Consider the following 22,961-nt stretch of genomic DNA (forward strand, 5'->3'; position numbering starts at 1 on the left):
AGATGTGATACCTCTGGGTTTGAAAGAGGTGATACCTCGTGAGGAGGTGACAGAGGTGATACCTCTGGGTGTGGAAGAGGTGATACCTCGTGAGGAGGTGATACCTCGTGAGGAGGTGACAGAGGTGATACATCTGGGTTTGGAAGAGGAGATACCTTGTGAGGATGTGACAGAGGTGATACCTCTGGGTGTGGAAGAGCTGATACCTCGTGAGGAGGTGACAGAGGTGATACCTCTGGGTTTGAAAGAGGTGATACCTCGTGAGGATGTGACAGATGTGATACCTCTAGGTGTGGAAGAGGTGATACCTCGTGAGGATGTGACAGATGTGATACCTCTAGGTGTGGAAGAGGTGATACCTCGTGAGGATGTGACAGAGGTGATACCTCTGGGTGTGGAAGAGGTGATACCTCGTGAGGATGTGACAGAGGTGATACCTCTGGGTGTGGAAGAGGTGATACCTCGTGAGGATGTGACAGATGTGATACCTCTGGGTGTGGAAGAGCCAGGAGGTGACAGCCAGTATCTCAAATGTTTCCGACGATACCGTTTCCTTGCATGGCGAGGATGAAAAAAATGGTTTTGTAACCGTGAAAAAGAAACCTAAAGCATCTACTTTGCGTGAATCCACTAGTTCCTCCAAGGTAGTCGTACTGGATACGAGTAAGGTCCTCACTGAGGAACCTCAAGACGAGAGTATAATCCAAAAAATGCAATGTGGCAATGTTCCTTCAAACGGTGGTGAAACCGAGTTGGTTATTGGTGGTGAAACGTCTGCAGAACGTACGGATGAATCGTCACCAACAACAGCCTTTCCAAAGCCTTAACTGAAGTGGTTTGACTCCTCATGGTCTCACCACAAGTATTCAGAATACAGTCTCCGTGACCCCGGTCGAGGTACCTGATGAAGAGGTACAAGAGGACACTGTAGCAGTTGTATCTCAGGTCGAGGAGAGTGCAAATCAGTGTTCGCGAATAGGTACTCCACATCTCCCGGTAGATCCCTTAGAATCGCTCCTAAATGAGGTGATAAAAGATCAGAGTGAATTTTGTGAACCTGATGGATTCCTATCTGGATTGTCCGATTCGGAGGATAGCGTAGAGGTGGCGTATCTGTCCCACTCGTCATCTGATCACTCTGAAGTATCTCCCCAGCGCATTGTGACCTTTCTAAATGAGACGTTTAGGCAGCGGAAAGTCAACATTCAGAAACATTTTCCTGACTTGCCTGCCTTCCTGCAAACGGCAAGGTTTATAATTAAAAATCACAGATTTTGGAATGACAAAACCTCAAACTCATAGGCTAAGGAAACTTATTACTAAAGTGAGAACAGAATGTTCACAACAGCAGCCAAATTTCCTCGATATAGGATGAAAAGAAAAGAAGTGTTGTGTGGCACCTTAAACATCAATGGAGGTGGTGCCAACCATTTACGTAGGATCCAAGTTAATAACTTAGTGTTTCAGAAACATATTGATGTCTGCTTATTGCAAGAAACACATATAACCAAGACTGCACAGTCTGATTGGCTTCGTCTTAATAAAGGACAGTGTTTCTTTAGCAATCTGTCCTCTGTTTCTGCAGGAGTGGCGTTTTTGCTTCGTCCAGGGTTTGTTCCCGACTCTTGTACTTTCCATGAGTTAAAGGGCACTTGGCATCCTTGGAGTTGGTTTATCGAGGATTTCACCTCACCTTACTCAATGTATATGCTCCTAGTAGCAGTGTAGCTCGTTAAGATGTTTTCATACGTTTGGCTAATTATCTTCACGTGATACCGCTTCATCATTGTGTTTGTATTGGAGGAGATTTTAACTGTACGTTTGAACCAAAGCTAGATAGAAACACACGAGAACCACATCCCGAAGCTCATAAAGATATCTCTCGTCGTTTCACATCACTTGGTCTGCTTGACGCATAGCGCACACAGCACCCGACAGTCTCTCAATACACGTGGTGCCGGTGTGCTAACGGGTTGATCACGCTCGCTCGACTTGATCGACGGTATATAAATTCTACGTACAGAAATGTACTGGTATCTTGTGAACATTTCCCTTCCGGTTTCACTGATCACCACCTGGTAGTGCTTGGCCTATCTTCTTCTCGGTTGGTTCATAAAAGTGCTTATTGGACTTTCAATACTAGCCTATTAGAAGATTGCTCTTTTACCGATTCATTTCGTTGTTTTTGGAAAACACTTGTTCATAGAAAATCTTTCTACTCTTCTGTTCAGTTATGGCGGAACAATGCTAAAACCCAAATCCGTGTTTTTTGCCAATGTTTTAAATCGTTCTCCACAAGTATGAATAAAATTCAGGTTTCACTTTTAGAAACTGTAATTTTACATTTAGAGAGAGAATTAGCCGAATCTCAAAGCGGTAGGAAAATTAAGTTATTACTGGAAAAAAAAAGCATATCTAAGAGTCAGTCAGACTTAGGATTCAAAATATGAAGTTTTCTGACACTCTAACAAAAAGTTTTTTTTTTCGGTTGGAAGGTTTTAAGAAGTCCCAAAGGCGGATTGTTTCCCTGATAGATGCCACAGGGAACATTACACAAAATGAGGGCGATGTAAGAACGCTTGTAAAAGGTTTCTTTTCTGAATTATTTGTGGATAAATCCGTGAACAAAGATATTGATGTGAATATGACAAATCATGTACCTGTTTTGAGTTGTGACCAGCGTCAATGTCTTGAAGTACCGCCCACCCTGGAGGAACTCAGTACAGCTCTGAGTAGCCTTGAACATGGAAAAATTCCTGGGATTGACGGCCTTCCAGTTGATTTTTTTTTTTTGCAGCGTTTTGGGACATTCTCGGTCCAGAAGTACTGCTGGTCCTGCAAGAAAGCGTACGATCTGGCATATTGCCTCTCAGCTGAAGAAGAGCGGTGGTTTCCCTCCTCCCTAAAGGCGGAGATCTCCGGCGGGTCGAGAACTGGCGTCCCATTTCATTGCTGTGCTCGGACTATAAAATTTTGTCCAAACTTCTTGCCAATCGGCTGAAGAGTTTAATTGGAACTGTTGTTCATGCTGATCAGAGTTACTGTATTCCAGGAAGATCAATCTCTGACATCTTAATCAGAGATTTGATTGATTGTGGCCTTAAGGAAGATGGGGTTGGACTACTTTTTTTAGACATTGAAAAGGCCTTTGACAGTGTTGATCACACCTACATGTTTCATGTTTTGCAAAAATTTGGTTTTGGTGAAAAGTTTATATGTTTGGTTAAATTATTATACAACAATATATCAAACTTATGCAAAGTAAACAATTTTCTCTGTTCTCCTTTTCAGGTTCAGAGGGGCGTTCGGCAAGGCTGCCCATTGTCAGGGTTACTGTTTAGCCTTTTACTCGAGCCACTTCTCATTAATCTTAGACTCTCACTCTCTGGCTTTGTACCTTCCCCAGAGGAGCACCATATCATAGTATCTGCATACGCTGATGATATCTACATAATAGTTAGGAACGATCAAGACCGAACCACTCTCCTCGAATCCCTACGTATGTTTCATCAGGCTTCATCCTTGAAGGTCAACTGGCAAAAGAGCAAAGCCTTGTGGGTGTCTTCTGTCACTCGTACATCCGGTAGGCCTCCTTTGGCACCACCTCACTCACTTCCCAAAGGTCTAAGTTGGGAAAGAGAAGGGGTCAAGTATCTTGGGGTTTACCTTGGTCCTTACCAGTATTTTCTCATGACTTGGGAAGGAATGATGGATGACTTGGGAAGGAATGATGGATGACGTGACCAAACGTTTGCAAAAATGGAAACGTTTCCTTCCACAAATGTCCTTCAGAGGCCTATACTGATTGTTAACACCTCAGTCCCCTCTGTCTTGTGGCATAGATTCATCTGCCTACAGCCACCGGACAGCTTACTAAAGGATATTCAGCGGCTACTGGTTAATTTCTTTTGGGGAGGTCATCACTGGTTGAGGTGGGATGTACTTTGTCGACCCCTGTCCGGAGGTGGCCAAGGGCTCATTGACGTGAAATGTCGACTGATGGCCTTTCGGCTGAAATCAATCCAGCGACTGCTCAATGTGAAAAAACTGCCCTGGCGCCCCACAGCACAACAAATTCTGAGACAGGCTGGAACGCTCGGTTACGGCCTTGAGCTGTTTTTGATGGAGCCTCAAAAAGTTGATGCGTCTCTCCTCCCTCTGTTTTATCAAAGTCTACTAAATGCTTGGCACGCCGTAGTGGTGACCCGCCAGAAGGAGTCGTATGATGTTCAAATGTTTGCGGGAGAACCCTTGTTTCTGAACCCACTTTTTCCGAATGTTCCCAAAAGTCGTTTTTTTCCCCAAAACTTTATTACAAGTGGTATTAAAAATGTTTGGCATCTTCGTGACTCTTCCAATCATGCCTGGAAATCCGCCAAGGAAATCGCTGAGATTACCGGTACCAGGTCAATAAGAGTTGTAAGCCAAGTACTTGTTGAAGTTATACGCACATCCTTTAGACTTGGTTTGAAGTGGAGTACTGAGGTGATTTATGGGTATCCCATAATCCTTCAATTCCTAATTTACTGGTTAGTTTCACCAGTCCTGCTCTGTCTCAAGCCGGGTGTCGTTCTTTTCACTTTGGCAACCTCGAGAGCAATTTTATCTATCAGTCTTGCCTTTCGGTTATCAATGTTAACACTCCGACAGCGGGAGTAAGTAGATGGAAAGCCTTGTTACCGGATATCGCCCCCTCTGAACCTGAATGGAAATCGATGTATTACACACCCACAACAAAAAGGTCAGGTGATCTACAATGGAGACTTGCTCATGAGGCATTACCGACAAACCTTTTTGTAAACCGTGTAGATGTTACTGTGTCGGTTCTCTGTCCCTCTGTAACACCACTGAAGACGGTGTTTCATGGGTATGTTTATTGCATACGATTGTGTGCTCTTTTTCTTCGACTGAAGAACATATTCGATCGAGTAACTGTTCGGTTTTTCCCTCCGGGTTTTTATCTTTGGGCTTAGAGTCGCTTCGGCAGATGAAAAGTTCATTTTGTTTTGGAATTATGTATTGTCGGAGGCTAAACTTGCAATTTACTTGTCTGGAAAAGCAAAAATTAAAGGAAAACCACCAGAGCAATGTAATGTGATCCTGTATTTTCAATCCCTGGTTTCAACAAGGCCACAACTGGAATTCAATTACTACAGTAATAATGCAAATATTAATGGAATTTTTTGAAAATTGGTGTGTTGGAAAAATGTGTAAGGTTAATGAGAATGAATTAGAAATGTGTGTGTAATTTCCTTTGCGGTATTCTATGTCTTTTGGACTATGATACAGTGTTCTTTTTTCTTTTTGTTCTGTTTTGATTGATGAATTTCTCGAAGTCTAATGTATTATTTTTAAAATTTACAATTGGAGCATCCGTTTGTATAAATTCTCTTGTTGTTAATGCTCATCGATTACTTTAAAATGAACTGTTTTCTTCTTTTTTTCCATTCCTGTAGATTAACCTTTCCTTTGTTCTGTGGGTTTATTGAAAAACTTGTTGTATTGAATTTAAAAAAAATCTTTTTATACTTTCTTTTGTAATAAAAGGACCTAAAAGTCTCTCTCGACCTCGACCTCGAACTCGACCTCGACCCCTCTCTCTCTACCTACCTCTCTCTACCTACCTCTCTCTACCTACCTCTCTCTACCTACCTCTCTCTACCTACCTCTCTCTACCTACCTCTCTCTACCTACCTCTCTCTACCTACCTCTCTCTCTCTCTCTCTCGACCTCTCGACCTTTAATTACCTCCACCACCGAAGGTGAAAAAGGTTATGTTTTCACCCTTTTCTGTTTGTTACTTGCAAAATCGAAGATTTTTCAAGTATATTCATCAGTCGATTTTGTTATTCTGTCCATTTGTTTGTTTGTCAATCACCTACAGTTCACAATTTTAAACAGATCTTCACAAAACTTCACATGGTAGAGTTTGTCATAAGCAAGAAGCCTATTGTTTTTGAGGTCCAAAGGTCAAAGGTTATAAACAAACTTGGTAGAGTGAAATGCCTGCAGATGTAATTAATGTCGGGAGGCCACCGGGGAAATTCACGAGAGATATTCTTTTCCCCTTTGTGGGATTTCTCCTTGTGGGAGGAGTGAGGGGTAGGGTGGAGGTGGGAGTGGAAGAGGTAGGAGTCTGAAGGGGGTGGGGTGAGAGTCTGGAGGGATGGGGGTGGGGTGGTATTGTTGCGGAAATGGGCCCTTAGTGGGTTATTAAATATAGGATTAGCCCAGATCCCCCCTTAAATGCATGTTTAACCAGGTTGTTTGTTAATCGGACGTTAAATGTGTGTCGGGAGGTGTAGCAGGCTGTCCAATGTTCATACAGTGGTGGTGTACCAAGAGGCGTCTTCTTCTTCCCCCCTCCTAACTAGCCCCCACCCGGCACTCTGACAGTCAGTCAAGACGTGCTGGCAACCCATTGGCGGAGAGCTGCTGCAATCTCGAACAATGGTCCCTGGGGTGGTCGAAGAGGCCCGCCCCGAAAGGCAAGAGGAACTGCATGAGGTCTGTCTGCGATCTGCTGTATGAGGAACTGCGCAGTGTCGGTCGGCGATCTGCTTCGAGAGGAACTGCTTTGTCGGTCGGGCATCTGTTTTGTGAAGAGTGGTTTGGCCGGCTGTTCCTCCTCGGCCATGGGCCCAGCATGCAGAGTCCAACACCCAAATTTGGCCTAATCTGGTGTACGGGCAGGCCTCGATTTGCATACTGGACCTTGTGAGAAACTAGCTGGAACCCACCATAGAACTGACTGTCATGTGCCATCGACCTTACAGGGGCTGAACGCGCCGAGGCTGGTGCGTGAGCGGTGCGACAAAAGGACGTCGTCACCATCTTGCCACGCTGCATGCTCGAGCTTGGGCGCTCGAATCCGTTGACATCGGCTTCTCACGAGCCGCATTCGTGCCTTCGACACTTTTCCTCTCGTCCATGAGGCACCACCAAGTATTCCGTGTCTTGTCTGCATGTGGCCAGGCCTAAGGTTTATTTCGCTAGGGCCCCCTTCAGAACCCGTATCTCCCTAGTTAATAGCGGGTTATAGATTAATTATAACGTTCGTGAATGCTTTGCTTGTGTCGTGTTCCCCGATGTGTCCCCAATAAATCTGGCTGAGTCATACGAAAGTTGCCGCCTTGAATTTATTTGTGCCGCGCCGAGGAACAATCCGCTCGATTTGTATATAAAACCAAAACGGGCTACGGACTGGCAGACTTCGCTCGGTCTCTGACAAACCCAGTCTGTAGCTGGGGTCTATATCCCCAACTGGTAAGGCTCAGGTGTACGTTGGTATCGTGATCTGAGGCATGTGACCCGAGACCTGTGCTGAACTAGCCGGCGGTGCTGTCAAGTGACGCCGAATCATCAACATTTGGTGTCTGGAGCAGGGTGCAAATCCCGCCACCGCCGGATTCTTCAACAGTATGAGGGAGAGGGAGGGGAAGGGGTGGGAGGATGGATAAAGGCCCAGTCACACCTTGACGTTTTAGCCAGCGATGGCAACGTATTAAAATGTATGTAAAACGCTGGCTGACGTTGAACTTTTGATGTTTTTTTTTAAGATTCGGACGTATTCATAACGAGTTGGTCGTATGCATAACATATTAGTAATGGACACAGAACGTTTCGTTGTGTTATAGATAACTTATACCAACGAATGCTGAACCTGTTGTTGGCCTACACAACCTATGCCCAACGATAGTCTAACTTCGGCATAGCGCGTTGCACGCATCGCCGATGATGTCGTGACGTAGCCTATTAAAAGGCTGACGCACAACGATTCGAATCATAACTGCCGTAGAAATGGAAGTGACAACATCGCGGTCACACCTTGGCGATCTTGCCAGCGTATGCCGACCTAAGAAAAATGTGTCTAAAACGTTGGGGGCACGTCAAATACGGTATGAGTAAGTTTGGTATACGTGAGTACAACGCTAAAGTACGCTATCATACGTCGTAGTAAGTAGAGTACGTCAAGAAATTTTAAACATGTTCAAAATTTTACGACGTACTCGGCGTATGACACACGTTCGCATGCGATGGGGATAAGTTTTACACACGATATGTGGACGCTTACACACGTCCACAAAGGCTACTCATAAGCTACTCATAAGTCGAAACACGTCGCGGTAATGTCTTTTTTACGCGAAACTTATTTCTAACTTATGTTTGACATGCTTTGAACCAATTCTTTACGTAGTCCCAACACACATCGACGTATGTAGACGTATTAAAATGACGTCTTCTGGTCGACAAAAAGAAATAAATGAACGTGTTTCTAGCTTACAACTGCCATATAAAGACGTGTTCCCAGCGGTTTTGGGAATTGGTATATAAAAATGCTGCTCATAAAAGGGAACCCAACAGTGTTTTCGAGTCCTTTTTGAGTCGATGTCCATGTCAGCAGTATCAGTATTAGTATTAGTATTAGTATTAGTATTAGTTTGTTCATGTTGGCAGTAGTAGGTGAGTGTGAGGGGGAGGGTGTGGGTTATGATGGATCCTCCTTGCGTCCGCGTGTCCACGTGTAGGTTCATAGATTGCCACTCAACGATTTAAATGGCTGCATCTCCACGATTGAAAGTAGACGGTTGCGCTCAACAATTGGATTTTTTTTACACTCAACGACTTTTAAACGGTACCACTCAGCTATTTTCATTGTTTACAATGAACGATTTAAATTGCTGTCCCTCGCCTTTGTTTTTTGACCCTGGCGCTTGGAAATTTTAATCGTTTCTATTGAACGTGTTAAATCGCTCAAACCCCACTATTGAAAGTAGACGCTTGCACTCAACAATTGGATTTTTTTTACACTCAACGACTTTTAAACGGTACCACTCAACTATTTTCATTGTTTACAATGAACGATTTAAATTGCTGTCACTCGCCTTTGTTTTTTGACGCTGGGGTTTGGAAATTTGAAGCGTTTCTTCTGAACGTGTTAAAACGCTCAAACTCGACTATTTTAAATAGACGCTGCCGATGGACAATTGGAATCATAGCCAAGCTAGACATCGAAGTGTGAACATCCTCGTCATGCCGAAGAAAAGTTTGAAGAATGCTGCAAATAAGTGTCCTGGCCGTGGACGCTGACGCAAGGACGATCCATTATACCGACGTCTTTCAGCCTATGAGTAACTTAAAAGTAACGTCTGTCGATGTGTGGCAACGATCGCGTAACGTGCCAACAACACATTAATCATAGGTTAGAAATAAGTTTCGGGTATGCTAAACATTACCTCGGCGTGTCTCAACTTATGATTAACTTACAAGTAGCATGTGTTGACGTCTGTCAACGATCGCAGACCGTGCATACAACTTGTGGCCAGCGTAGCGGAACGTGTGAGTCATACGCCGGTATACGTCGTGAAATTTCAAGCATGAAAAAATTTGAGGACAACCGAAAAGTACAACGTTTAAAGCCAACGTACAACGACGTATGGCAGTGTTTTTCAGCGTGCTCTCAATGTTATCAAAACTTACCCATAACGTATTCAACGTGTGCCAGCGTTTTAGAAAAAAAATTCAAAAATCGGCATACATTGGCTAAAACGTCAAGGTGTGACCGGGCCTTAACAATGCTGGGTACCGTTGCTAATGCAAAACAAGTGCAGAAGAACTTTTCAGCAGATTTGGAATGGACGCTGAGAGGACAAGGGGGCACAGTTTAAGAGTACAGATTGGAGTTAGGCACTTAGAATGGTAGTAAGGCAGGGGTCTTTCACTCAGAGAGTTGTGAATGTAAGGAATGGTCTACCTTGGTAGTGACCGTGGAATCAGTAGATAATTGTTTTGAAATTGAGTTGAATATGTATCTGGAGTATCCCCCGACAGGGGAGTACCAAGATATTGGAATTATTGTGCAGGCTCCTTGGGCCTAATGGTGTCCACCTGCATTGAAGTTCCCTGTATTTCCTTGTATAAACAGGTGTGGGAATAAACACAACTCTTTATATTGGGCCATAAACCATATGATGAGATGATATGCACCATACGAAGCAGTTTCTTGCAAGGATTATACGAGGTGGTTTGCCATTGCCTTCCCAGCAGTCAATTAGGGCAGGAATTTGTAATTTGGCCAAAGTACCGGTGATAACTCACCTACTCTCTTGGTGAAGGAAACCGTGGGACCTTTCATGTTCACTAACTAATGCTGGAAGATGGGGCGCCCTGTTTAACATCCATCCGAGTGACGGCACACACACATTGATGAATCATCAGGATGACAGTTTATAGCTTGGGTGGAGATTCGAGCAGTTCAGAGGCGAGGGAGACCTCTCGGCTATCCTGCCAATCCATATAAACCATGATGATATAAACATTGCTAATTTCGGCATTTTAAAATATTTTTGGAATCTATTCTGATTAGTAGAAATATGCATATCATCTAAACTAAAGGAAGAAAAATGATTTATGATTCAACATGAAAATCGAGTTAGTTGGTCCTTGAGAAAAAGAGGATGTTCAGATGTTTACAAAAGAAATCTAAATGCTCAGCAAAATACACAGATGCCTGTTGGAGATTCAACCACAACGTGCATCACTGGTTTAAAATAAACCCAAACATAAAACAAATACAGCAAGTTCCCTTTTCTCCATACTTAAGCTAATGTTCAGATCTGTTTGATGTTAGACCGTCCTTGCTTTTGGTTAAGAGAATCAGAAGAGCGGTGGTTCGGGTTTCAATGAATTTTACATTTTAATCGGAGCTGTGCCGTTTAGAATGACGTCATTGTTTGATACCCTCGTCATGGTGATGTGCCTCTGGGTTTGCATCACTGGTGGATTTTCGCGTGTGTGCAACATTCAAGGTATGTTCCCCCTCCCTGCCTTGCATTGAATTATACTCCACTGTTCAGCTTCAATTACCATCAGCATGGATAAGAAGGGGTTCATCCGAAGGGTATGCCTGGTGTTGGCTTCATGGTTCAGGTGGTGGGCTTTGGATCCTTGGGTCCTGAGTTCAAATCCCGCTCAGCTGTTGAATTAATACCAGGTGGGGTTGACTGCCTGTCATCCTTCCGAGGTCGGCAAAATGAGTGCCAGCTTACTGGTATCCTGTGTCGGAGTGGTGACCCGTCCAAGATTGTGCCCAATAGTCAAGGGCACTGCTTCGGCAGCACCAATGCTCTGCACAGAGTATGGTCCCAATCTCCAATCCAAAGGGTACCATGTTCCTGATGGAGGGTCAGTGCTGGTGAAGTATGATCTCTTGGTTAGGGTGATCTGGGGTAATTTGCCATTGCCTTCCTAGCAGATTTGTATTTTAGTCAGGATGCCGGTGATAACTCGTCTACTCTTTGCGAAAGAAGTCGTGGAGTCGTTAATATCCACCAACAATCAGTGCGAGCACACTGCATGATGTTTTGAATGAAGGTCTTTCTGGTGGACAGCGCGATCATTGATGCATTTCCTTACACGTGAAACGTCAGGGTGACGGTTTATAGCTGCACCCAGATTCGAACCCTTACACGTGAAACGTCAGGGTGAAGGTTCATAGCTGGGTCCAGATTTGAACCCTTGCATGTGAAACGTCAGGGTGAAGGTTCATAGCTGGTTCCAGATTTGAACCCTTACATGTGAAACGCCAGGGTGACGGTTTATCGCTGGTTCCAGAGTTGAACCCTTACGTATGAAACGTCAGGGTGAAAGTTCATAGCTGGTTCCAGATTCGAACCCTTACATATGAAACGTCAGGGTGAAAGTTCATAGCTGGTTCCAGATTTGAACCCTTACATGTGAAACATCAGGGTGACAGTTCGTAGCTGGTTCCAGATTCGAACCCTTACATGTGAAACCGAGGGAATGGAAGGGGTAAAGGTCATAACGAAACTGTCTCTGCCAGGGTTTCCGAAAACAGTGCAGGAAACGGAAGTTTGGAGAAATCTGATCATGAATGTCACCAGACGTCAGTCACTGATTATACTACTTTTACTTCCCGTAGTTGTTCAGACCAGTAACTCTTAGCCTATACACCGCCCACGTATAAGTATGTCCAATTTTCTCCAAATTCCCCTTAGGCGAGTGTCAAACAATGCCAGCAACCATGAGGAACGGGGTCATGTATCGAATAAAGGTCACAATTGGGCCATGAGGGCGACGGGACAAATACGGCATGTCGCACTTGAAGTCATGGCCGGGAGAAATCAAATATGAGGCCCCAATATATAAGTTATGAAGAATCTATGATACAGTCAACCTATAATATGATGGCTGGAAAAATTCAGACAGGTAATGGGATGCATCATTCATGTGTAATGACTCATTTAAGTACCTTTATTATCTAAAGGCCTTCCCAGAGGCCTAGCAAGCTGAGAGAGCTTTTGAAGCGTTAGGCTGTTGTTGACGCAATAAGCATAGAATCATTAGACTGCGTCAAGGACGTCGGGTTTCCTCCAAATTTCTTTAAGTTTAGTGTTAAACAATAGTAGCGACTGTTTAAAAATGCAATCAATCGTTGGACAGAATTGACTGAATAGTTTATGGTGACAATAACTTCAACTTCCGGTATGTGTGCCCCACGAAATGCTACGATAAGCATTTTATACACCTTAACATAGAGTTCTTCCAATGAGGAAAACTCCTTTTGGGAAGGGGGGGGGGTTAGGGTCACTATTCAATGAAGTTAGGGTTAGGGTCACTATACAATGAAGTCACTGTGCAACCTCCATCGTATCGTGCGACCCCTTGCCCCTATGGCAAATTTGTTTGAGGTAGGATAAGCTGTTAGGGTTAGGGTCACTATTCAATGAAGTTAAGCTTAGGGTTTGGGTCACTACACAATAAAGTTAGGGTTAGGGTCAGGGTCACTATACAATGAAGTTAGGGTTAGGGTTAGGGTCACTATACAATGAAGTCACCATACAACCAATCTGTTAGGGTTAGGATTAGGGTCACTATAGCCTGGTGTTAGGGTAGCAGCTTGGGATCCGAAAGGTCCTGAGTTCAAGCCCCGTTGGCTGCTTGAATTGATACACACCAGGAGGTTGACTCAGCCTGTCATCCTTCCGAGGTCGGCGAAGTGAGTACCAGTGTACTGGGCCCGGTGTATGCCCCGGTTAAAATAGGTGTACCATATCCCTGTGTCGTAAGAGGTGACCAGGGTTGCGCCAGGAAGGGCATCCGGCGTAAAACCTGTGCCAAATCACTATGCGGATCATACGGATAATCCGCTGTGGTGACCCCTAACGGGAGCAGCCGAAAGAAGAAGAAGAAGAGGGTTAGAGTCACTATACTATGAAATCTGTTAGGGTTAGTGTTAGGGTCACTATACAATGAAGTCACTATACAACCAATTTGTTAGGGTTAGGGTTAGGGTTTGGGTCACTAGACAATGAAGTCACTATACAACCAATTTGTTAGGGTTAGGGTTAGGGTCACTATACAATGAAGTCACTATACAACCAATTTGTTAGGGTTAGGGTTAGGGTCACTATACAATGAAGTCACTATACAACCAATTTGTTAGGGTTAGGGTTAGGGTCACTATACAATGAAGTCACTATACAACCAATTTGTTAGGGTTAGGGTTAGGGTCACTATACAATGAAGTCACTATACAACCAATTTTCTTATGGTTAGGGTTAGGGTCGCTATACAATGAAGTCACTATACAACCAATTTGTTACGGTTAGGGTTAGGGTTACTATACAATGAAGTCACTATACAACCTCCATCGTGTCGTGCGACCCCTTGCCCCTCTGGCAAATTTGTTTGAGGTCGGATAAGTAACCACGTAATGTATCGCAGTCACACAGACAGATATCAAATTGTGTATTTCAGTCTGATATTTTCTTGCATCAGTGTCATTCTTTGCTTGGTAAGAAGCATTCTTGGTGATATTTACCAATAACCTGGATTAGCCCTTGCAGTGATCTGAGAAACACCGCAGGTTGAACTGTGCTTGCACGTTCGATTTAATCATCGACCTTGTTTATGACATGATGGACGACACTGAGCAGCTTGTAATTGGTGTCATGGTTGCTGCCATTGTTGGGAAATTTGCTGAGGTTGCTCCTTTTTTTTTTTTTACAGAAGGAAGGCAGTTGTGAGTGTGTAGATAAATTAATATTTAAGATAATTATTGCTGTTGGGTTTTTTTCTTCCACAATTGGCGCCCCCAATTTTTAATGATACCCCAGGGTTTCTTGGACTCCTATGAGGACTATTAAAACCACCATTGAAAATTATTTTTTCTTCAAGCACTCTCAACACTCCAAATTTCCAAACTGTAGAAATTTCCTTGCTGTATCTCGCATACTGCTGGGACGTTCGGAATGAAAATTTGTATCAATAATGGGAATAAAAAGTTTGCAGGCTTGACGTTTTTTTGCCCTTGAACTAATATTAAGGTCATGCCCCAATTATGGACATTTTTCACCATAATTCGACGAACGTTTGTCTGATCAGAACGAAATTGCCCACTCTAGATAGCCTAGGGCAAGGCACATTTATCCTTGTTTTACATTATAGCTCTCCGGGCTAAAGGCCAAGGTCAAATGGCGGTCCCCAAAAAATAACGTCTTCTTTGTCATCGCTCAATTTTACCAGTTCGGAATCTCAAAGAGCACTTGGCTTTCCAACACGTTCTTGCATCATAATAGTGTATCTGCACTGAAGTTGTGCACCTGATATTTGTTTTGTGTTCTTGACTTACTTTTTCAGATTTTGACCTAATTAACAAAAAACACATTTTTGATCATAACTTGAATAATTTTCTTCCGATTTACATGATGTTGAGTTTTATGGATAGATTGTACATGGGGACACATTTCCTTTGTTTACACTCTATCCATAAATGTTGAAGTTCAAGGTCATATGGTGGTCCAAAAAATATGCAAGTCATGGGTATTTGCCAAGATCTTGAATTGTTGTTGAATTGCTTTTAGCAGCAAGTCTTGGTTTCTGGGCACTTTAGCACATATTAAAAGACACACATGCTTGTTTTAATTAGGATCATTATATTCATGGCTAGGGGATGTCAGAGATCGAATTAGGCTAAGGCATCGTTATGTTGAGGGTTTAGCACCATTTTCATGTGCTCAGGTCAATGTTGAGTGCAAAGTTGTCCTTAGTACCACTGCTGTGGGAATGATGTTGTCCAGTTTAAAGCTTAGACAGGATACAGGATATAAGGATATCTCAACCGGTGTCCCCCCCCCCCCCGGTCTAAAACTGGTTTGGGGCCGGGTAGAGGTTTCATGGCAGCATCATTGAGCCTTGGTGACGAAGTCGTCGGATGGGAGCATGTGATTGGTTTTTTCGGGAAATTTCAATGAATCATGCGGGATTATCCTAATCTAATAACCATAACTATTGGCACCTTTAGAGGTTGCCAAAGGTGGACCATTGAAGCACTCGCTATTGGGACACGCTAATTAGTGTGTTAATCAGCTGTCATGTGACCTGTGGATGCAGTGGCACACACAAACCTGCACATTGAGTGTTAACCCGAGCTCCAGCGAGACGTGCACACCACAGTATAAATTTAGATTAATTATCCTGCAGTACTCTCAATGTGCAGCACTCTTATCACCTTAAACTATTTTAAAACTACAGTGATTTATCCGTGCAACACACACACACACACACACACACACACACACACACACACACACACACACACACACACACACACGCACACACACGCACACAGTAGACCACAAGGATAGACAGCACAGATGGTGGCCAGTTTGATGCAAGAAAGAGTATGCCAAAGGGAATGGTGGTGTGCATGGGCTCGCAGGATAGCCTAAAGGTGTGCACTGTCGCCTTTTGAGCTGTCTAGCCTGGGATTGGATCTTGGCCCAGGTATGTAAACTGCCATCTTGGTGTTTCACAAGCAGGACGATTCATCAATTTGTGTGTGCTGTTCCTCAGATGGAAGCTGTCCTGTCTGTCAGCATTAGTTTGTGGATGTTAAACAGCTATTGCTGGCACCGTGACCAAATTACAAACTACTGTTATAACCTCCAGGGAGGGAGAAGGGAGAGGGGGGGGCACATCATCAGCGGCACAGTTGCGCCCTCCAAAAATAATGCTACTCCCAGCCATGTGCTACATGCGAAAAAAGTAGAAAAGGACATATTGTTTCATCACTCATGGTCCAGTTATGATTCACACTCAGAGCTCCAAATATAGCACTTTCAAACCACAATAGCCTGTGTGACATCAAGGTCAGAGCATCAAACATTGGAGCTAACCTTTAAAAGTGAAACAAAAGCTGAGAATATGAATGTTTCTGGACAAGTCAGACTTGTGAGATTTATAGAAATTGAGGAATGAGATTTTCCGATGTTTTGTTTCAGAGAAAAATGCAGATGTATGAAAACCTTATGACTTTTTGAGGCATATTTTTGTAGACAGAGTTGAGGCTGATTGAATCAGATATCTTGTAGCATTATCTGTGTGTGTGTGTGTGTGTGTGTGTGTGTGTGTGTGTGTGTGTGTGTGTGTGTGTGTGTGTGTGTGTGTGTGTGTGTGTGTGTGTGTGTGTGTGTGTGTGTGTCTATATATATATATATATATATATATATATATATATATATATATATATATATATATATATATATATATATGCCAACAACAACATAATAAGCATTTAAAGGCCATTTTCCCTACTGATGCGGGGGTAAGCCTTGCGGGCCCCATGACAATCTTCTCCATTTTACCCTGTTTTCTGCATCTCCCCTTCTTAATCCCCTTGCCCACATTTCCTCTTCCACCACATTTAGCCAAGTTTTTCTCGGTCTTCCACGTCCTCTACTTCCTACTACACTCATTTCCAATACTCCTCTCACCCAGTCACTTTCATCCTTCCTCAACATATGACCCAACCATCTCAACCTGTTTCTCTTCACAACCTCCATCACAGACTCTATTCCCATCATCTTCCGCAAGTCATCATTTGTCTTCCTCTCTCTCAACAATACTCCACACATCCACCGAACCATTTGCATTTCCACCCTTTCCAGCCTTTGTTGCTGCTCTTTGTTCAGTACCCATGTCTCACTCCCATAAATCATCGTAATTCTCACACATGTAGCATACACTTTTCCTTTGAGCTTCAACGACACTCCCCTCTTCGTCAGCACGCCACTCAGTTCCCGAAACTTCTTCAATGCACATCTCACTCTAGCAACCATCGAAGAGTCTGATCCACCTTCTCCATTCAGCATGTCTCCTAGATAGCAAAATGTTTTCACCCCTTCCAGCTTCACACCATCTCCAAGATCCAACTCAACAATTCCTTCATCTGCTGCTCCCTCTATGCACACCTTACACTTGAATGTAGCTGCCACACTGGTTAATGACCCTCTCACCCCACTACATTTTCGATGAACTCATTCAGCACACATTGTACACTGAATGGAGTTCACTCCGACACCCTTCCTGCACACAGCACACGGCCACTTCCCAGTCCTTTCCACCTCACCACATGCTTTACCACTTGCCATCACCTTCGTCTTTCCGATATTCACCTTCAAACCTTTTGCCTCCATACATTCCTTCCACTTGTTCATCTTCTCCTTCAGTCCATCCATACTCTCTGCAATCAACACCAGATCATCTGCATACAGCAGCTCCCACGGTAAACCTTCCTTTACCCTCCGAGCCAGCACCTCCATCACAACTACAAATAAAAGTGGACTTGGTACCGACCTCTGGTGCACTCCGACCCTCACCTCAAACTCACCACTGTTCCCATCCTTCGTCCTTACAGATGTGCGTGCTCTCTCGTACATGGCCATCACTACTCTGATCAACCATTCCTCCACTCCTAACTTCCTCAATGCCCATGTCATTACTTCACGTGGGACCCTATCAAATGCTTTCTCCAGATCAACAAACCCAAAAAACAACTTCTTCCTCTTCTCCATGTACTTCTCCTGCAACTGCCTTACAATAAAAATTGCATCTGTCGTTCCTCTTCCTGGCATAAATCCAAACTGCATTTCGTCAATCTTTACCTTCTTCCTTATTCGCTTCTCCAACACCCTTTCCAATACCTTCATTCCATGCTCCAATAACTTTATTGCTCTATAGGAGCCACAGTCCAGAGGGTCACCTTTCCCCTTGTACAGAGGGATGAGGGTACTCAGTTCCCAATCCACTGGAATGCGGCCTTCTCTCATCATCAGGTTACAGATCTCTGTCATTCTCTTCACAACCCCAACTTCCCGCTGCCTTCAACATATCTCCCACAACTCCCGTCGGTCCTCCTGCTATTCTACTCTTCATTGCTCTTATAGCTTCCTCAACTTCCTTCTCAGTTATCTTCTCTGCTGGTCCTAAAACTGGGTTACTCTCTGTTTCTATCCCATTCATTTTCTACATTCAACAGCCTTTCCATATATCTCTTCCATCTTCCTTTAATTCCATCTGAATCCACAACAATTTGTCCCACTTCATCCTTCAAGCAACTCACCCCCGTCACATCAAATCTCTCTCTCTCGCTATCTGCTTTGCAATCCTGAATACCGCTCTCTGACCCTCTTCTGAATCCAAGCGTTCTCCGAACATTTTCCCATCAGCCTCCTGCGCCTTTGCAACCTCTTTCTTTGCAGCCTTCTTCGCTACCTTATAACTTTCATGTGCTGTCTCTTCTACCACCATACCCTTCGCCTTTTGCCATTCCTTGAACTTCTTCCTCTTCTCTTAAATCGTCTTTCCAACTTTATTACTCCACCACCATGTTTATTATTGCATCGGATGTCCTTTTGTCCATCCACACACCTCACCAACGGCTTCCAATAGACTATCTTTCATTGACATCCAACCACTTTCAAGCTCAACCACATCATCCTTTACCATACTCAGCCTCTCTCTTAATGCTTCCTTCACTGGCTCCCCTTTCAACCTCCACACCTTCATCCTCGGTTGGTACTTCACCCACTGAATTATCCTCGCACTTTTCACCCTGATATCGCAGACAACCAGGTGGTGCTGTGAAACAGTCTCGTCCACTGGGATCACCTTTGTGTTCCGGAGGTTTCCCCTATCTCGCATACGCACCATCAGGTAGTCAATGATTGTCGTCGACCCACCTGACGTGTATGTAATAAGCTTGTTATCCGCTTTCTGGAATTGAGTATTACAAATCAACTCCATCAGCAAACTCCAAGATACTTTCACCTTCTCCATTTCTCACACCATATCCATAACCCCCATGGACTCCCTCAAAACCGTCTGGACTCCTTCCCACATGTCCATTCAAGTTTCCTCCAACCACAACAACTTCCTCATCTTTCACATTCTCTATCAACATCTCTATCACACACCAGAACATGTTCTTCTCTTCATCACTTTGACCGACCTGTGGGGCATATCCCGAGATGACGTTCACTAAGAGCTTTCCGATCAGGATTCTCACAATCATCAACCTTTCACTCACTCTCGTCACACTCACTACACTGTCCTGAGAAAACAAACTCCTCAGAAAACATGACACCAACACCATGAACGCCTTCCGGGCACCCTTGCCACATAAACTTATAGTTCTGTCCCTGCCTGCCCTTCACCATTCTCGCACCACTTCCCTTCGATCATGTCTCCTGCATACAACATATGTCCACCCTTCTTCTGACCAATGTTTCAACCACTTCTCCAGATCTCCCTGTCAATGTCCCTACATTTCATGTCCTAAACCTCAGAAACCGATCTCCACGTGGGGCATCAGACGATTGGTCGTCAGGAATGGAAAGATTTCCTCCCTTGCTTTGATCGGGTTCCCCACCTTGAGTTTTAACGAGAGGGGGTGAGGACCCCCACGGGGTACTTCGGGCTGTACCCTGCCCATCAGTTGTACTCATCATGGTTTCCTTTTGAGGCGATGTTTTTATGGCCGGATGCCCTTCCTGATGCCAACCCTTTTAGTCGCCTCTAATGACACGCAGGGATACGGTGTACCTATTCTAACCGGGGCACACACCGGGGGATATATATATATATATATATATATATATATATATATATATATATATATATATATATATATATATATATATATATATATATATATATATATATATATATATATATATATATATATATGCCATATTTATATATTGTTGGCGGGATGGGATATGGGTTGAAGGGAGTAATGTGGTGGAGTTATTTCATTATTATTTGTTCAGCATAAGACATACGGTCGTTGTGTTCAAGGATCACAACTTCTCAAAGGATGTCCAGACATTTTAATTGTGAGCCTTCCATTCTGTCATGTCTGTGACCGGATGATCCCTTTAGCCTTTATATATTTTCCATGTTATCTGTCCTTTAAATGTTTATTTTAAAGCACACACAAGGCCTTAAGATGGCATGACAGTTAACATCACCACAGGTGGTGCGTGAAAAACTCACCCCTGATGCAGGTGGCTTTTTGTAAAAGCCATTCATCAAGAGCTAGAAAAGCCATTAAACGCCCCATTGTTTGCGGACCTCATAATGCCCAGAGGTCCCACCGAGACAAAGGTGTTTAAAAATGGCAGATGCAGATCAAATCGCTTCTTGGGATCGAAGGAGTTTTGTTTTTTCTTGGTGCTGCTGGCTGCGCCAAACCTGGGGAGAGGGCTGCTGTGTCGCACCTCACCAAACAAGCTGCATCCTTTTTTCTTTGCTTGGCCAGCAGCAGGGAAGGATCAATTGGTCCCCCCCTCCCCCACCGGGACTGGAACTGAGCTGCATGTCGGCAGCTGATTATCGTCATGATGATGTTGCTGCGTCACTTCCACTTCCAGGTTTGTTCGATTGTCGCCGCATGGGAGACGCTTTGCCATGGCCTCCTGTCGAGGACGTGGCATGCAGAGCGGCTGTGCCCGAGCACGCATCTCGCTTGACGAGCCGTTCCAAGCCACGTAGTCCGAGTCTCTCTGGGTTTATCGCCAAAGCTGTGACCGATCTGTTGAATGTGGCCCTTACCGTGGCATCGCGTTGTTGGGACTGGTCTGACCTGCGGGAGTGGTGGAGTTGGGTGTGGTCACGGAGGGAGGACGCCGGTACGACAACCAAGGCCAAAGGGGAAGAGCAGCCGAGCAGGTGTAGTTCACACAGAAGCACTCGGAGTGAGCTCGCTATCGGGGCAAACAAAGTGCTCCAGATGCTGGAATGGGATGCACTCAGTCTCGTATTGATGTGCGGGAACGCATGAGCCCGGGTTCTGGGCCGGTAATTCCTCCTGCTCTGCATCTACAGGTCCGTTTGTGGGGCTTGGGCACACGGACCTCAGCAGTGCTCGCTCTGTGCACCCTGGGTGTTCGCAGGTCCTGTTTGCAGACACGGTGCAGGTGATCTCATCACTGATGCCAGTGCTCCGTCTGCCCTCGCTGAGTGAGCTTTGAGCTGTGGGGACTCCGAGCTTGGACACCTTTTGTTGTCATTTAAAATGTCTCAATTTCTGCTTTCTGGCTAATTGGGCATTTTCATTCTATACATTAATTTTAATACATATTATATGCAGCCCGTCACAAAGATTGATTCATTGATTGGCTGATCAGAGCTCTGTTTTCAATTTCTGCATGCATCCGTCCCTGAATAAGTTGCATTTGTATTTTGATTTTCCTCTTAGTGTGTTGTACATCATTCACAATTCAGCATCCAAAAAGGATATGATGAATATCCCTTTAACGCTTGGGACGACGGTGCACTAATTGGTCTTTATTTTGATTAATCACCTCAAGAGAACCACAACTACCAGAATTCACCCTGAGTACAGGTACTGTATATTCAGTAAAAGAAGCAATGGTCATGGGAAGGCATTACAAGAAGAAAAAATAAGAATAAATAAATGATGCAACCAATACTTACAATCAGTACATAATAAATAAATAAACCCCTTACCCACTACCGATAATTATATCCACCTTGGGTATCAAACAAACTATCAGGGTTCATTAATTATCCTATGCTTTATCTGGGCTCATTAGTCAGGTCACAGGAGATAGACATTGGGTAAATGCAAACAAGACAGGAAATACCCGAGCAATGCCGTAGTGACACAGCTTTTAAGGATGCAGGTCGCATCCCCTCACAGATTCAGTCAGCGCACCATCCCGGGGCTTGAGAGCACACAGACAGGAGGATGAGAGGCCTGTTTGAGTGAGTGGAGATGTGGTGCGGCAGGAAAGCCTAGCAAGCACGGTGCAGTCTTTGGTCTGGGATACTCCTCTGAGCCAATTCTTCGGAAACTGCTGTTAAGCCGATTTCTGGAAATTCCTTTGAACCCCCCTGCTGCATGGGCTTTTAAAGGCTCTGGCCCCGACCCTTAGTCCTGACGTGCTTCACCTCCTCCTCTCTCGTTCGCGATTGTGCCGGAGCCCAGTCTGGGGCGGAGCGACCCCTCGAGACCCATCATTCAAGCAACTCTGACGTAAATAACTGACTGATGATGCACATTTGTTCTTCCACCAAAACGTCCTTGCCCAGGCCTCCCAGATGCTTTACAAGAACGTTAATGACTGATTCCAAAGGAAAAAAAGTCAATAAACGGGTCAAAAGGGAAGATGGTTTTAGAAACATGAGCATGGGTTGGACATCTCTATCGATAACAAAGCAACGCATGTCTAATAACACATTTAATTACTTTTATACTTATGCTAGACTTGCAATTTAAGGAAATAAACGCACTACATTAAGTGTCTTTAATCCACGAGGAGCCATTTCCACGACACGACCCCCACCTTCCTCCTTCAGCCTCTCCCGAGGCTGCACTCAGAAGGGGGAGCAATGCCAGCCAGGCATTACCCCATTTATCATTCCAGGCATGACCCCATTTATCATAAAATAGCCTGAGCTTTGTGTATGAAGTTTCCTTGTGCAGCCTTAAATATTGTTGCAGGGACAGCACTGGAGAAACGGATCACTTTTAAAGTCTGTGTAAACTAGAACTTCCTGTTCCTGATTAATGAACATCTTCGTGATACTTCTTGGTCATGTTTATTGAGATATGGTCAGGGTATTATGCATCA

At 44.2% G+C, this 22,961-nt stretch overlaps 2 protein-coding genes and 1 pseudogene across 8 annotated transcripts in view; 2 read left to right on the forward strand and 1 right to left on the reverse strand.

The window, feature by feature from the left end:
* Positions 1-22,355, reverse strand: part of LOC147030455 (uncharacterized) — a 74,166-nt gene extending 51,811 nt beyond the window's left edge. The window contains exon 1 of one of the 2 annotated variants that reach the window (XR_015056378.1): positions 21,972-22,355. The gene's annotated coding sequence lies outside the window, so the exon portion shown is untranslated. The remainder of the gene's footprint in view (positions 1-21,971) is intronic. The other variant, XM_085874520.1, reaches the window with a different exon arrangement.
* The window catches only part of LOC147030457 (ciliary neurotrophic factor receptor subunit alpha-like), a 59,604-nt gene that overhangs the window by 1,080 nt on the left and 35,563 nt on the right, over positions 1-22,961 (forward strand). For 5 of the 6 annotated variants that reach the window (XM_085874508.1, XM_085874506.1, XM_085874507.1 and 2 more), the window contains exon 1: positions 10,603-10,808. The exons of the other annotated variant lie outside the window; for it this stretch is intronic. In XM_085874508.1, the coding sequence (XP_085730634.1) occupies positions 10,721-10,808 (88 nt within the window). In that variant the 5' untranslated portion in view covers positions 10,603-10,720. Of the gene's footprint in view, positions 1-10,602; positions 10,809-22,961 lie in introns of those variants that run through there. 6 annotated transcript variants of the gene reach the window in all.
* Positions 20,639-21,644, forward strand: LOC147030458 (uncharacterized; annotated as a pseudogene).

The sequence above is a fragment of the Eptatretus burgeri genome, chromosome 3, assembly GCF_056783735.1.
Source record: "Eptatretus burgeri isolate ZD-2024b chromosome 3, Ebu_testis_v1, whole genome shotgun sequence".
In the NCBI taxonomy this organism is placed as follows: Eukaryota; Metazoa; Chordata; class Myxini; order Myxiniformes; family Myxinidae; genus Eptatretus; species Eptatretus burgeri.